General features: G+C 40.5%; 1 protein-coding gene across 1 annotated transcript; it reads left to right on the top strand.

Moving 5' to 3' along the window:
- The first annotated feature begins 139 nt into the window (after window positions 1-139).
- On the top strand, window positions 140-16299 carry rnf11b (ring finger protein 11b). Its single transcript, XM_080474126.1, has 3 exons — window positions 140-706; window positions 13340-13509; window positions 14350-16299. Exons 1-3 carry the CDS (start codon window positions 584-586, stop codon window positions 14519-14521), a joined length of 465 nt encoding a protein of 154 aa, XP_080330252.1. The 5' UTR covers window positions 140-583; the 3' UTR covers window positions 14522-16299.
- Window positions 16300-17766: the final 1467 nt, after the last annotated feature.

Here is a 17766-nt window from a genome sequence, read left to right as displayed (position 1 = left end):
TTTATGTTTTCAGCGAAGCGCACGTCATCACGGCTCTGATTGGCTGTCACCAAGAGGTTCCTGAGCGTAACCGAAACCTCATTGGTTACTTCCCCGAGGGGGGGCGGTTCTTCATGTCGCTACATCACCACCTTTTGTCGTTGCTCGGCTGCTCCCTGCAAACTGGAAAGTCCCTGATAGCGTAGAGAGGGTTCGCTCAGATTTAAACAAACAACAAAAAACAACTTCTCTTAGCTTTGTCATTTTCAATGAAGAGTGTTAACATTCTCGTCTGCACGTTGCGATAGCAGACATTGACGCCCGGGTGGTGGTTGTTTGAGGCGGGTCTCCTCTGTGCTCTCCTCCGAGCGCGAGCTCGGCGTTAGCATGCTAGCTCTTTGTGCGGCTAGCTGCTAGCTGGGGATGTTTTGTTGTTGTTGAGCCGAGCAGCCCTCCCGTCGTCTGGGAGAGGACACTCGTCAGCTGTGGATGGGAAAAACGCCCTCTCGACGCATTTACACCCACTGGCATTGTCTGTGAGAGTGACTGTCGACGCCAAAAGGAGGGGAGAGTTTGATTGAAGAAGAAGAGGAAAAAAAAGGAGATGGGAAACTGCCTAAAATCTCCCACCTCCGATGACATATCCCTGCTACACGAATCCCAGTCGGACCGGGCCAGCTACGGAGACGGTACTGACCCGGACCTGGAGCCGCCGCCTCCCTATCAGGTAACTTTGACCGGACAGCTGTTTCAACCCGAACATATGTAACCTCTGATTTACTATAGCTGTCTCGTATGTGATGTTTTCAGTGTCTGTCTCAGTCTGTTGATTTTTTATTTTTTTTTCAACGAGGTGACGTGAATAAAAATGTAAATAGAAACTACTGCCGGACACGCAGGATTTCAGGCTACATCAGCTTTTTACAGACCCGACATCACCCTCAGACAGCAGCAGCAGCAGCAGCCCAACCCACTGACCCCGTCCCTTCATGACACTGTCACTAATCCGCTTTGTTATATTCTAAGTTTGTCCGTCTGTGCCCAGTCATGTTTATCTTTCATTGTGATGACAGCAGCACGACTTGCTGTTACATCCACCCAGACACACCAAGTCAAGTGATTTAATATCCTACCAAGTGTGAATTCAGGCACAGTTTCACGTGCTTCTGTTTGTATATGTGCTGAGTGAAATCGAAATTTAAATAAAGTTGAAGCCCGTCCCTTAGTTCTACATTTGCATTAGAATGAGTTGTGTAGCTCTTGTTTGATAAAGGGTGACATTCATAACCTCCTTGACATCTACTTTGGCTGATCTCCTTCAGAGGAGCAACTTTGTCTGCTGTCCTTCTTTCCTAAATTAGATTATCTACAAACAGACTGGGTCATGCTGTTGCTTTAAACATGTAGCTTGTTGTTACCCATGATTTGTGTGTTTTCTGTGTCAAACAGTAGTGTGGCATGTGTTATGTAAGGCCCTGTCAGGGACATTGCATCTTATTAGGTTAAGCCAAGCCATATCTTTAGAATTAAGATAAGTGTGTGTTAAAAAGCATGGGAAACCAGTAATGATTCCACGTCAGCTTGATATGAGACCTCTTAAAAACCAAATTATCTCCTTGTTTTGACAATTTATACAAGCTAGTGCCATGTCTACTTGTAAAATATTTCTAATATTAATAAAATCAAAAACAGAACAATGCTCGTGTGTTAATTGTACAGTAAACCTGATGATTTTAACTGAATCCTGAAATGCATTATTATACACGGCCAAAAAGACAATAGGTAGACAAATAGTTGTACATTGTCATTGGTTAAGCTTTTGAAGTTCCAAATAAAATACACTAGACACATTAGTGTTTCTGGTCAGGAAATATACATTCAACACATTATAAATCCAATTAACTATGGGTGTGTTTTTAATTCTTTAAGAGACTTTGGGCCATATTTGCTAATAAAACCCACATATGTGTTATTTAACAAGCTGGCCCACTGTAAGGCTGCAGTACATTAGTCTGGAGACTCATTTCAACTGAGCTGGGAATGCCGAAAACCTTCACATTTTCATTTGTTTTGGTTCACTTTCCCACTGCAATTGTGACACCGGCACAAACGGATGGATTGGCCAGGAGTGAAAAGGGAAATCCATCATGCTGAGCCCCCATCACACGATCCCCCAAAAAACACATGCACAGAACAATGAAGCAATAAAAAAACTCAGTGAACTCTTGACTGTTTAAAGCAGACCAAACAGCACTGGTCTGAAAGCATTCTGAGAGTCTATGAGTAAATGATTTAAATGGATTTTTGATATTTGGGAAACGCAATTATGAAATTCATTGCAACACTTTACAATATGAACAAATCATACTTGTTAGTAATTTATATTAATTTATATACATTTTTCATGTTGCACTTGGGCATGCTCAACATACTGGATGGATTTAGCCAACGGCGCAGCAAAGGAAATTGAAACTTCAGTTAAAAATTGTTGGTTTAAATGACACATGCAAAAACTTTTGTCATTTTCTTGTCCCCCACTGAAGAAGTACATCACTCTGTCAACAATAAAGTTGAGCGAGACCCATTACAAAGTCGGAATAAAACATCCAGTTATCATATTATAGAGCAAAGATGGCAAAATAAACAACACAATAAGTCCTTAGTCTTTATGGAAATGCTTGGAGCTTTCAGCTTTATTCATGCTTACAAGAGTTTCACAAGAAGGCTAACTAACTAGTTAAAATCTACTTATACAAGACTCTTTCAGACCTGCCAGCTTTTCCCTGGTGACCACAGTAATCAGCACCTTCATCGTCTGCACCCAGCCTGGGAACACAACTCACATTTTTTGTGTACTTTGAGTTCAGCTTAACACACTTAGGAAGTCCTGTGTGTGAGAAAGGGGACTAAATTCTCCATTGTTCTCTGTTTTAAATTGAATTTATTTGGCTTAAAAGTAGTTGAGTGTGGAGTTCAAATCCCATTACACTCTGAATACTGGCTGGAGGCTCGTCCTCCATACAGAGGGAGAGGTTTATAGACAAGGTAGAAAAACTTGATACTGGCAATCCCATCAGATGCACAACATACAATTTAAGCTGTGACTGAGCCTCAGATACATGAATCACAAATGCATTCATTTTGTCCTAAGAGTCTACCAATCTTTATTTTTTAAGAAAACAGCACGACCTATTACCAGAATAAAGGGAGCTCTTGATAGCCCTCGTCTAATTAAATAAGAATGAACTAAACTGGGTAACTTGCTATTAACTTTGGATTAAAAACTAGTAAACAGGCAAATGAGGCCCCACAGACTCTCGCTCAACACAAAGTGTTGACCAATTGTTAGGAGGGAGTGAATCTGGGTGCGGTGAAAGTCAAGTATCGACTGAATCATACACTTCAATTTACCTGTGAGGACATGCCATTGATTTGTTAGACTATTGTCTTAAAGGGAGTTTTCTCAAAACCCATAAAGGCAGAACAACACACAAAGCTGCAAAGGGTTTTATGGCTTCAAACTTAATGGTTTTTTTTTAATTTGAGATGTATTTGGTCACGGTATTCGGTAGGGTGGCTTTAATGAGTCGCTGACATTCATTAGTAGTGGGTGCGTGTTTAGAAAAAGAGTCTGGGGATCTTTGTTTGTGTTTGGATAAATAGGACCGCTGCTATGGATCTCCAAAATGTGATGCTGAATTTCACTTACTGTGATTTGAGGTAAAATTAAGACTGCATGGTGGTGTAGCAGTGGTGAGGACTCTCGTCTCATTGCTAGAAAGTCATTTATCCAAATCCAGCCTGGGTCTTTCTATATAGAGTTTGCATGTTCTCCCTATGCTTGTGAGGATTTCCCCCGGGTACTTGGGTTTCCTCCCATAGCAGTTGTCTGTCTCTCTGTGTTTGCACCGTGATGGACTGGTGACTTGTCCAAGGTGTATACTCTCCTCACCCATTAGCTTGAATCGGCTTCAGCGCCCCGCAACCCTGCACAGGATAAAGCGGTATAGAAGGTGACCAAAGTGCTTTTCAGTAAAATCAGACAGTCAAACGAGAATAAAAGGAATTAAAAGAGGAAAATAGTAAAACATACAGTTTATCCACAATAACAGAACAATGTTACCATATTACTGAGTATTAAAAGCCAGTCTGAATAAATAGGTTTTGAGCCTGGATTTAAAGAGTTAAGGCTGACTGGGAAACACCGACGTAAAGTGCATCGCAATAGTCTATTCGTGAGTACATAAAAATGCGAATTGTCCTTTCATTGTCCGTGTGATTTAAAAAAAGCCTTCACTTTGGCTAAAACACGTAGTTAGTAAAAACTCGCTCTGACCATGCTGTCCATCTGCTTGTCAAATTTAAAACTGCTATCAAAAATCAGTCCGCGATTCTTCTGTTTTAGCCTTGAGGACAAAGAATCAGAATCTGCAGGAACATTGTCACCAAATAAAATGTCCTCTGTTATATCCTCATTGAAATGGAGAAAATGTTTCCCCAGCCACAGTCTGTTAGGAATTGAAGAGCACCTCTTCTGTTTGGGAACACTGGTAAATACATCTGCAAATCATCAAAGAAATTTGCAATAGATTCATACCCCAGTACATGAGATGAATGTCTTTGTAATTTCAAAGTACAAATGCTCTCAAATAACAACGTTCTATCTCTAATCCGATCCAATTTAAAAAAGAAAAAACGAAAAAAGAAATGACATGGTCTTGTTCTCTCCAGCAGTATATAAGAAATGGAGCAGTTGTTGACATTTTTAGTCATTTCATTTTAGTCATAATGTTGAAATAATTAACTGAAATGCATTTAATGAATTTTTTGTTGGGACATTTTGGGGAAGTACGCCTCCATCTGATTTGCAAAATATGTTAACCTACTGATCATGAATGCACAATACGTGGAAACACAATTTATTGCAGTTCAGTCAGTCATCTTTAATATCTACATTGAGAATGTTGATATCATGGTAACGAACAATTTGCTGACTTGCGCCGCCCTAGTGTAGATTTATTGAAATTACAATAGTTGTCCACTTAGCTACAGGTGGCTTGAGCGATCCTTTTTTTTTTTGTTGTTCTGCAGATTCAAATGACAAATTCATGTAAACAGGCTTTATTTTTTAAAAAATATACTGTTTAGGCACTAGTACAAAGAGATAGGTGAAAATCTAAATAATGTGAAGGCCATATGATGTTTATCTGTGATACACCATCACAGTCTCAAAGTAGCCTTGAAATAAAATCTATATTATGTGTGGTCAGGCTGGTTTAATATTTGTTTAAATATGTTCAATGTTCATAGATTTGCATGTGCATGAGATTTTCTTCAGACTTCAAATGTTCTGTATTTCTTTGACATAAACTCACAAACAATAAATGCTTTCATTGACTATTTTAATGGCAGCCAGAGTTTTGTTTGAAACAAAAATCAACCTGTTGCTTTACGGCAGTTTTTAAAAAATAAAAATTTCAGAAAATTGAAGCCTATAAAGTCGGGGACGGTGAGTGAGTGAATCATGGATGAGCAGATGCTAAGAGAGTAAGATCATTCATGTGGGCCAATAAATAAATCAAGGACTTAAAGTCATGTCAAAATGAATCTGTGTGTAAAGCGTTTTATTTCATATCTGTTGGGACAGCAACAAAGCAGAAGGGTTATACTTAGTCTGGCCTTTGGTCCTAATTCTGGCTTTAGCTGTTACCCCCATTAGTTAGTGTGTCACCGTGTGTGGTGAGAAACACAATGTGTGTTTAGTGTGGTGATTTTTCTCAGCAGCTGGTGAGACCGGTGCTGACTCATCGCGGTGGGACTGGACTACAGGAGATAAGGCACCCCTATGTGTTTCCATCTGAGAGGGATTTTTTGGTGCGTTTGTGTTTGTGCTTCTGGGCCCCTGGTATCCCTTGTTGTAGCTTTGTTTCCTGCGCCTCAGAGATAGCTGAAGTTTTTATCGATTCCCATTTACTTTGGTCTTTATGTCACCCGGCTTTATAGCTGAGCTTTATTGGCTGGAACACCTCACAGACTTTCAAAGTCTGAACTTCCTTGATACATTTCTGTTTTCAGCATTTGTCACCATTTCTGCCTCAAGAAGCAGGAAATCTTATCATTAGGGTTTGTTTGGTGGGATTTTTCGCACCAGCAGATAAAAATGAGTTCATAGGGAGGTGTTTTTTGAGTGTGATAATTTTCCTTTTAATTTTGAGAAGAAATGATGACATAAAGATGTGGTCATGATAATGGGTAGGTAAAGCCATTCGGTATAATATCATCATAAGCAAACCTATACGTTTAACAGTTACAACAGTTCCACTGTACATATGATGACGTACCAGATATTCCAATTGCATAGATCTAACTAGCATGGAAATACCTGTGATTTTTATTGTCGATGCACCATGGCAACAAATAAGGAAGTTCGACATTCAACCAAACATTGCAACCTGTTAGGCGACGTAGCATGTAAGGTGTGACAGTTGCGTTTCAAGCTCTGTGAGAGGGTACTCAGCTCCAACTAAAATATGTCAAACAAGCACTGGTTCAAGACAAGTAAAGTCTCTCATCCAGTGGTTTATCAGACCAGAGGGAAGGATGGATCACTGACGGTTGCAGATGCACACAGTCTCACAATTGAGAAGCGCTGTCTGCCTACCGACCCTATGCGCTGCTGTCAGGATGAGGGGGTTTGCTGTCAGCAGTTTGTGTTCAGCTCAGTGAGCTCAGCTAGAAGAAGTGGGGATAGGACGTTTGCTTTAGAGGTTGTTTTTAATTAGCTGTCAAACCTGGACTTGAAAGAGAGCATATAGGAAGACAAAGGAAAGAAAGGCGAGGAAAAGATAAAATAAGGGGGAATTTCTGAATGGCTGCAGTTTTAGTAAGTTATGGATCACCTCATTGGCTGGAGATTGAGATAAGACATATAAGAGCAAACATGAATGAATGGCATAGCAGAGTATGCCAGGTAGGTCATAGTTTGAAAGTGAGAGAAAGCGGCCTTGTCCTTTGTTATGGATGTGCTAGAAAACATTTATTTTAGAGTTTTGTTCTTTTCTCCAGGTGTTATTCAATCAGTGGAGGGAAGAAAAAAAAAGTTCCACATTGTGTTTGGATAATCGGTAGGTGCTGAGAAGATAAGCTAAACTAAAAGGCCTCCTCTATCACTAGAGGCATGATTAAGTAGCGTCAGTCAAATTTGATCTTACTTTTTATCTCTCTAAGGCAGTGGTACACCTCATCTGAGGGCTCCTTGTAATAGATTACCTAGCGTCTTGTCCTAAAATGGTAACAGAAGCACTGAGGTGGGTGGAGAGGTCAGTGCTGACAAACAAGCCATTGTACTCCAGGTTAGTGACACAGCCTGGGGGCTTTGGCTGACACAGAGGTTACTGTTCACGAGTGCTTACCACAAAGGTTTGGACTCCAACATCCACCAGTGAATGTTTTTGTCTCCTGCACAACTTCATCTAACACTTTAGTTTAGCTTCTTTTGATTGACTGTTTGATGCCTGGGTGGCTTTAAGGTGGTTTTAGTTGGCATGTTTAAAAGGCGTTCAGCGCTCTTAAACATCTTGTTGACACTAAATCGATGCAATATATGTTAATCACAGAATAGAAAGTAATGAATGTCTCAAAGCTATAAAAACCTATACTAAGATTTTCACCCTGAGACTATGGCAATGAAATGACCAGAGAGCAAGAGAGAGTGACTCACATTGGTTTGTTGATCACTGTAAGTTTTTGAATCAGTTTAAAAGTAACGTCTTTTAAAACAAAAATTGTAACTATTAGAAACGTATATCATGGTATAATACTTTTGATTATACGCAACCCCTCCAGTATATTTTGACCTACACGCTAGAAGTACGTTGTTTTGGTCTTTAACCATTTTCCTGCAAACAGCAGCTTCAAAACCCGTCTACATGGAGACAAAAATGTTTCTGTTTACAAAAAGTCTTCCGAACACATAACCGTATCTAGAAACACGAGTGCATAAAACTACAAAAACATTGTAGTATTTATACCAGCTATGTAGTTGGTGCTGTAACGCCGCCACAGAAATGAACCAAAAACAGAAGAAGACAGGAAGTATAGACACATTTATGGACGGTGCCCTAAAGAGCCACATATGTCTTTATTCACTCAGGCCTCTGAGGTAAAAATGACATGTACGTAGATGTCCCGGTCACCAAAAAGCACATAGCTGCTCCCCTGTGTCCACCATTTAGCATTAGACTGCCTGTCTGGTCAAGGTCAGTATAATTCTGAACAACAAAACGTCACCTTGGTCTGGATGCTTTGCCAGCTGCTTTACCAGAGGCCAGAGGATGTAACTGGGAACGTTCCAGTGCTGTGGGTTTTTATGCTCTAAAATGCTAATTAAAAGCTTACGCTAACAGCATCAACTTTCCTTAGTGACAACATCTATACAAGTTTAAAGTTCTGGTATTGTGACAGTCCGACAGTTACTGTAAAAATGTAGTTTCAGCTCTTTATGTTGTAAAAACTGCCATAAATTGCCTGGTATGTTTTATGTTGGCTCACATTGTTTCAACTGAATGAAAATAAAGCTCAATTCCTGTAAAAATAAATCCATAACATTCACCACCCGTTCTTGTGCGTCTAAAGTGAAAACGTTGTGCGGGTTGTTCCTCTCAGCCTCGGCTTCCTGCTGTGATGAAGTAATGTGATATGCACATGTTAACATCATACCATCAGCCTGACTCCTTATCACACCAACAAACACATCCTGTGATGCTAATGTCCATCCTCTCGCTTCTCCTTCTCCCATTGTTGTCGACGGTGGCTGTGTGCACGGTCCCTTGCATTGTGTCCAGGTGTGTCCAGGCCTCGTTAAAAGATTTTGTCACTTTGCAATCCCTAGACGGAGCGCTACGGTTTCAGGGCTGACGAATGTCTCATGTTACAGGTGTTGCTTCCCCTTTAAGTGCATAGTCACTGTGCACAAAACAATTGTACTGCACAAAAGATACAGCCACATTTAGCATGCGTATTTGACTGTGGTCTAAAAATACATTACGAAGGCCTTTTTTCTGTTTACAAAGTGTAGTCACTGTAATTATGGCCAATCCAAGTGCTGCTCCTCTGCAACTCATTTCCCACATGCACATTAGACCTTAAATGCTCTGGCTGGACTGGTATGTGTTTATCGCACCGGCATGGCCACAAGCTTTCAGTTGTTGCTGTGGTGTTGTTTTACAGTGTGAGCAGTCGAGTCATTTACCTGTAAAGCAAGAGGCAGACTCCATAAATTAGTCAGGTTATGCGAATATGTTGAACTTTTCTTTTCTTGCTGTTTTATTTTTAACATCTTGCTGGTTTGTCACTACAATTAAAGAAAAAATATTGACATCTGTGTGTGTGAATGTCAGAAATCCAAAATATGTTCCTAATTATATAAATGTATTATGGAATGGAGGGACATAGTGTGGATCTTAGCCAATTTCATTCATATGGTTACACACATGCATAAACACACGTCTGGCTCCTGTAAGAATATGTCATTGTTGTTGTAACTCTGGTGACTTGTATTTCAGCTTCAAGATGATATCTAAGGATTGTGAATGAACTTGTGGGTTGAGAGTACTTCTCGCCTTAATTTGCCCACTCCCCTTTTCCTCAGAATTTTGTTCAGTACACAATATCTGATAGGAATAGGGATATGAATTCCCCCCTTTATATTTATTTATTCCATTTATATTCTCCGCACTTTAATTGAGTGCATCTGCTTGCGTTCGTCATGACCAATAATTCTCACCTCGCTTCCCGCTCCCCATTAGCAGCCATTTCTGCTGCTGTGTGCTTGGCCCAGCAACCCACAGCGTGCTTGGCAGAGGAAAGTAAGGTCTGTTCTTTGGCTTAGCGGGCCACCACCTTCCATCCCTCCACCATTACTGCCCGTTCATCCTCACCTACGCTCACTCTCTATCTCTCTTGATGGCTGTCCTTCTGGTCACCCCGAGGTCACTTAATGAACAGTTATCACAGCCCGGCTGACATGCCATGCATTAAATGGGAGAGGCAAAAGACAACAATTATACTGCTGACCACGGCACAGCTGAGCAACACACACACACACACACACACACACACACACACACACACACACACACACACACACAGCACAGCTGCTGCCCCCTTAGAGGCCCTGTCTGTAGCTTTTATTCTGGCTGCCGCCCCTTTTTGACATGGGCAAAAGAAGTGCCTGTAAGGGGGGGGGCTGCAGACAGCATCGGCTATTAAAATTGTGCTGACTCATGAATTCAAGTGCCATTCAGTCAGCTGAGATGCTAACTGCTCGCCCGTATGTCTGCATTTGTCATAGAACGGTGATTCAACTATTCAACTACATAACATCGCTCATTAAATAAAACATTTTCTGAAGTATTTTATGTGCCTATCGACTTGATTAAAAGAAAACACTGACAAATTATCTAATCTTTTAGGTCATTTTGCCTGCCCTATTACTGTGAGAAACTGAGTCATCTTGTTGAACCTCATTGCTTTTGTGTGGCAAGATAATGTAGTGACATTTATCTTGTCACAAGGTTAAACAGCTTTTGAATGCAAAATTCTGGTGGCCAGTCAGCTGTCTGCCTTTTCGCTGTTTAGTTGAACAAAAAAATGAATAGTATGTCGGCTTTTTTAGATGAATAAATCGTCTCTCCAATTATAATTCACACAATACAATAATGATATTGTTGGGAATGTCTTTATTTATTTAAAAACTTTTTAAATGGATTTCCTTCACAGACCACTGCAGACTGTACAGACCTTCAAATATCGACTCACCGTTTCTGTTTTGTCACTTTTATGGTGATGATTGACTCTTACTGATGTATTGACGCACATGAACATTTTACATGTGAAGTGCACTACAGATTACTGTATTATTATTGTTGTTGCTGTACTTGGGATCATTTTGTGACTGGAAGTTTGCTAGTGTGGACAAAGCAACAACACATTAACATTTGCTTCGTTTAGTCAATTAGGCACTCAATTAGTCCATGAAGAGGGGGAAATCTTAGCTTCTGTCTGAAGCACCCATTGAGAAAATAGAGGTAAAATATTGCTGGGACATGAACTTTTCATCTCGTGTTCAAATGAATGTTCAAAATTCAAATAATTAAGATTCCAGAAAGACGTTCTCATTGCGAGATGGAGACCTGCTTTGCCTGTTTTTCAGCAGTAGTTGGTAATGCCTCCTCTGATACCTTGAGTGTTTGCACCATGTACTGTACCTGTACTCTTGGAAACTGACTTTGCACCATGTATCTGAGTTATGGATGGAGAGGATTTGATATCCGATATAATGTAACTCGATGTGTCTTAAAGACTAACTCCAATATTGTCTATTGCTAACATTTTATTATTTTGTTAGAATTTCTGGTTTAACCTCTTGGGTGCTTGCCGGGTTGTTGTTTTATGTATTGCTGTACTATGTCGCTTCTTTGTTTTTGTCTGCTTAGTTTTTTTATTTTTATTGTACCTGAAGTTTACAAATTCAAAAATGGTTATATAGTAGAGAAACTCTACATCTTTTTACTGTATTGTGTTAGCTCAAATGAATAAAAACTTAGTAAATTCTTTTTAAATCTAATAAAAACTGATGACCCCAGCACTTACATCTAATCCCTCTTCATATGCAGCATTTGAAGGACGGTAACACTTAGTGTCATTGCAGGTGACTTAGCTTACATCTTTTCAGCTACCTGACATGAGGTTATGTCTCAAGAGTGAACTAAAGAACGGAGAGGAGGAACTCAGCAAGACTGTGTGTATGAGAAAAAATGAGGAAGGAAGATGCAGCAGCTGTGAAGTGAGACAGCCATGTGACTTGAAACTAGTGTTTATATTGTGGGAAGATACTTGGTTGGTGCTGTCTGCCTCAGAGAAGACGGTAATGTAACAAAGATGACATGGCAAAGAGGAAATCATGCTCATCCGTCTCTCTTACATTAATATTTCTTAAAAGTCGTTGTTCACATGAACAGCGAACCAATCAGATAGGTTGGTCAGTACTATAGACCCCCCCTCCCAAAGATTCTAAACTTTTCAGAAGATCACTTTAATAAAATGGCCAAAGTTAGTCTTGTATTATGGAATATATTCAAAGTATTAGTAAATTTTGCCGATGGAAATATTTTAGAAGCCCTTTGAAGGCTTTAATTGCAATTTTGGACAAATCATGTTAGATCTTAAATGCTGCTGAAGCAGGTTGTTTTAAAAGTCAAATTAGTTGTATTTTGTTCCAAGTAAGATATTACATGCCATTTCTTTCTGACACAGCCTACATGCTACCTTAAGATAAGTTTTCCAATAAGGGAGTGGCGACGAACCATTCTGGTTTTGTGAGAGGACAGCTTCCACTGTTTCAAAATTGCAGTCTACTCAAACATCGCCACAGGCTGGGAGACTCTGTTTGCCGGTGCTGGAGCATGGTCGTTAAGTCATGTAGTGTTTTGTTTTCTCTACATTCTGCTTAACACTTGAGGTGCTGACGAGCAGGAATACAGACTTTCAATGGCTTAACTGAGTAATCACATGTATTCTTAGTCAAAATGCAGTTACCGTTGTATAGACGGTACTTAATGTCTAATATACAATATAAGCTGTGGTGTAGTGAAAATATGACTTTTTGAATTGACTGATTACAGTCGGGAATGGAACCATATTACTGCTGTGACTTTCAGAACCGTTTCACTTTCATGTGCCAATGTGTAGAATCGAAACATAATTCGCTGTTGGCTCAAATCAACAGCAAATTTAAAGAATTAAAGAGCAAAGCGACTGCTTTGTTGTTCGATTCAGGCCAATATCACATGTCCACTCTTTGAAAACTCAAATCGTAGGCTGGGCCACAAAAAAACAACAATAAAGAACATGTTTTGAAGTGGTAAAGAGATTTTAGAAAAAGGGCAAACATTGGAAAGATGTCTATGACCTCGTGTCGAGTGCCTCGTGTGGAGCTGATCTGTATTTTAACATTAGAGCATCAAGATAAGTGGAGGCTAGAAATCCTGTCACAGTTATCCATTTATAAACCAAGAAAAACAATATGCAGTGAGATTTAATTTTCAGAAGTGTGTTGTGGTTTTAAATGTGCAGAAATGGCCCTGAAGCGTTCTGCTGCACTACAGTGAGAAAACACTGCCACCTACTGCCTGGGATTATAACGTGAAAGGGTTGGCTTGAAGAGTTTTGTCTCAGAATTATTTATAGCACAGTTTAAATCATGTGTCCCGTTTTCGCAGGTTGTTCTTTCCTCGTCGGATCGCTCTTTGCTCCGAATGTTATCTTGTGTTTTTAATGTGACTTCCTGTCTTTGTACCAGGAGCAGATCCACGTGCCTGTCTACCATCCAACACCCAGCCAAGCTCGCCTGGCCACTCAGCTGACAGAAGAGGAGCAAGTTCGCATCGCACAGCGGATCGGACTCATCCAGCACCTCCCGAAGGGCGTGTACGACCCGGGGCGGGATGGCTCCGAGAAAAAGATCAGAGAGTGAGTACAAACGGCCTCACGACGGCCTTCTGTATCCTTCCGCGTCATTAAAGGCGCTGTATATTAATCGGAGGACAGAATTTACGACATTTTCTGAGAAATGGTTTAATTTATTAAAGTGTTCAGGAAACGTAACCACTATGCTTGGTTTGACAGGCTGAACTTTCACACAGTTTCTGCCGTGTCACACAGATAGTGATCTGAAGAATTTTTCTCACATTTGACAAAGTGTAATATTGGTGCTGATATTATTTACTCTGGAGACTCAAAGTGTAGAAGGATGAGCTCCTAATGCCTAAACCATATGGCAGCCAATCTTTTTTATCATGCATGTTTTGTTTTGCAGCGAAGAGTAATTTAGGGTTGAATGCCAGAATCTGTACTATTTTTCACAGAATACCATATTTAGGCAACATCACACTGTGATTTGCGTGAATATACCTGGCACCGTGTTGATATTCAGTCAGCATGACTTTGACTGGGATACTGGTTTTATACAACTGTTACACTAATGGCATTTATTGGTTGAAAAACAAAAACCCAAAATAAACTCTCCACCAGAAAAATCAGTGGCACCACTGAAGTCTTCACACATCAATTGTGACTCTATTTCCACATTAGCATGTAGGTTCTGCTCCTTTGAATCATAAAAACAAATCGTGTCGTCAGTGTCGTGCTAGTTACTTGTTATAATTGTCATTAATGGGATTGAAAACACCTGTGACAACAATAGTCTATTCTTACACAATTTGTTGAGCGTCAATCTGTTTTCTTACTGTTGGTAAAATAAACACATGTGCTGGCGGCAAACGTTTTGAGGGTCTGTGTTCACCTCTGCAGGTGCGTCATCTGTATGATGGACTTTGTATATGGTGACCCCATCCGGTTCCTGCCCTGCATGCACATCTACCACATGGACTGTATAGACGACTGGCTGATGAGATCCTTCACCTGCCCGTCCTGCATGGAGCCTGTGGACGCCGCACTACTCTCCTCCTACGAGACCAACTGACACAAACACCCCCAGACCACCACACCCCCGCCCCCCCCAAATATGTACACCATTGATAATACACACACTATCCATCTTGCTAACTTATATCCTGGATTAGTAAGACGGTAATGTCAGTGATAATGTAAAAGTGTGTGTGTGTGTGTGTGTGTGTGTGTGTGTGTGTGTGTGTGTGTGTGTGTGTGTGTGTGTGTGTGTGTGTGTGTGTGTGTGTGTGTGTGTGTGTGTGTGTGTGTGTGTGTGTGTGTGTGTGTGTGTGTGTGTGTTAGTTATTCCTTTGTTGGCCTGCTGGACAGGATTGCATCTTGGAATGGAGTGAAGAGAGTTTCTGGTGGGGACATGAGGGAGTAACCCAGTAACCATGGAAAGGACTGAAAAAGCAGACAGGACAGTGTAAAGAGGAAGTCAAACGGGGATGGATAAGAGTTAACTCCTGTGGTTTAGAAATGTTTCAAAGAGTTGCTTTTAAATATGCGATACGCTCACACTAGTGCATACACTTCCTTTATTTTATCTCCTATGTTGAAACAAGCCCACGAGAGAACACTGGAGAAAGGACATAGGACCCGTGTCCCCAGGCTGCTGATTATATGTGTTGGACTGCCGGTGCCGGATTACTAAAGAAGCAAGTAATGCCCTTCAGAAGAGCTTCCACATGCCTGCTGCTCAGTCATATCTGTGAGAAGAACTGCTACAGGTGCAGATGTGTGGCTTACAAACTGCTGGAGATGAACATCAGAGTTGGAACTAAAGACTTGAGATTCATTCTGCAGACATCACTGCAGGCGTCTTGTCTTCGGCACTCAAGCCTCAAGATTCTCTCTGTGCAGATGATTCCTGAGAAGAACAGGATTGGCCAGTGGCTGGATTGTCTTGTGGCTTTGCGGAACCTGTTCCTTGGTTTGTTTTGCAGTCAGCATAAGGGCTCTGTTGAACCAGTGTTTACCAACAACACCGATGTGTCAAAAGCAAAATGTTACCCCCTTTTCCACCAAGGCAGTCTTCGAGTTGTTTCAGAGCCGTCGTTTTCTAATGAAATGGCAAAATAACTCATTCTGGACTTGGAAAACTGGTTCCAGAGTGGCACCCAAATGTGTCTGTGTGACATCAAAATCTGCTCATGTTAACATCCGGGCAGGTCTCTGCAGTCGACTCACTTTATTTCCAGTAGCCTCTGAAAAGAAAATACACAGACCAATACATTATCAAGCAATCTGTGCAAAAAGTACTCAAACCTGTATGTTTTGTTGCTAATGAAAGAAAACCCTCTGAGCTGAAGGTGTTTCACAGTTGTAGTAAACAAAACATCTGGAGATGCAGAGCTGTCAAAGAAAACCTCTTTACTCACATGCAACTATGCAGAATTACTAGTTGCTGCTTTCCAGGAGGAGCTCCTTGCTGGTTTGCCAGTGGAAAGCTTTCAACAGCAGGCTGTTGTTTGTGGAGGAACCCACGGTCTCCTCCGTCGCTTGGAAAGCAGAGACGCATAATGTGTGTCTGCGTATAAGACGATGGGTCGGGTTCATACGTTTAGACCAGCTGTGAACCACAACCAGTAAGAGGTTTGTTAGCATTGGTGGAAAGGGGGCGAGTATGTGTTTTAGTCACTAATTTGAATCCTAACGATTTTCTCATCATGTGAAGATCTCATATTATTGGCCAAAGCACACGCAGACCAGTGGTTGGAACTTGCACTTCTTTTATCAGATTTCTGACAAAAAAAAAAGAATATATACATTCAATAATAACGTCAATGTGAAGAATCTGTTTTGCTTTGTAAAAAAAAAAAAAAATCCTCATGGCCATTGCATTGATTTGTTCTGAAGGCCAGCGTCTCTATGGACCAGGAGTGAATGCTTCATTTATTACAGGGGACATTAACCAAACTACTGATTTCATTTTAAGGTCTGTTGCTCTGTTCCTTTTTTTTTTTAAAGAAAATCAAAAGCATTCAGATGGACCAAATTTAAATGACACATCATATTGAGCTCATTTTATGTGTCCGCATATATCAAATGTATCTCCCTCCACACAACTAGATGTAAAGACAATATCCAAGCTGGCCTGGTCTTGTCAGACTGGCCAGTTCTACAATTCTGACCTTGTTCTCAATTTAGATGTGTTATATATTTTTGGTCTACTTTAATTTCTTCCTTTATGTTGCATCAAGTTAAGGCCTCAATGCAAATGATCTCGCCAGAGTTTTTTTTTTTTTTTTTTTTTTTTTTTTTTTTAAATGTCTATTGCCCAAGACACCCAGTTTATTGTAAAAGCACAAATAAATAAATTGCTCAGTTTTAAAAAAAAATATATATATTTTTTTTCTTCTTCTTGCGCCAGTGTTTGGCTTCTACGTGAGTTGATATACAGTGGCAAAAAAAAGTATGTGAACCCTTTATTTCTTTGTTTTAATTAATTTCCCTTCCAATATGATCCAACCTCCATGACATCATGGGTATAGACAAACCTGATATGCCTCCCATATTTATAATGTTCACGTCTTTATTGAACATATGCATTAAACATCCATAATAGCCGTGAGGGAAACGTGAGCGAGGACTTGGAGTTGCCCATTGGGGCTACATGATGCTCAGAAGGAGATTTGGACCATTCTTCTTAAACAGAACAGCTTTAGCGCTTTCAATTTAATTTTATCTGTATATTGCCAAATAAAACACAGTCCTCTCAAGGCACTCTTGTAGAGAAAAGACCATTTCCACACGAGCAAGAAGCAATGGTGGAAAGGGAAAAAAAAAAAAACCTTTTGACAAAGAAACCTGCAGAACCAGGCTCAGAGGTGGAGGCTTTCTGCTGTTCTTGTTGGAGTCGGGGAAGAAAAAGAGAGATCGGAGACAAAAATTCATCCATAATCTTCTGATGTTTGCTTTGAATGACTCTGAATTCCCTTCAACAACTTCTTTTTTTTTTCTGGATTCAGGACCAGGCTCTGACTGGGCCTCCCTAAAGGTGGCTCTTCTGTTTTTAAAATCATTGTTGTAGATTTTCTTTCGGAACAGGGTTTTTTTCCCCCTAATTCACGTACTTTTTCTTGCCACTGTATGTGAGACCTGCAGGAAGTTGGCAAATCATTTGAGCTCACCCTGCACAGTGGGCATGATACAGATCCAATACAGTTTGAAACATGCCTTTCGTGATCTGTATGTGTGTGTGTGTGTGTGTGAGAGAGTGTGTGTACGCCTGCGCATATGTGTCAGCTCAAGGCTTTGTAGCCTATGTGTGTGAGT

Source organism: Lipophrys pholis (genome assembly GCF_963383615.2).
Source record: "Lipophrys pholis genome assembly, chromosome: 10".
Taxonomy (NCBI): Eukaryota; Metazoa; Chordata; class Actinopteri; order Blenniiformes; family Blenniidae; genus Lipophrys; species Lipophrys pholis.
This window is presented reverse-complemented; position numbering and strand designations above follow the sequence as displayed.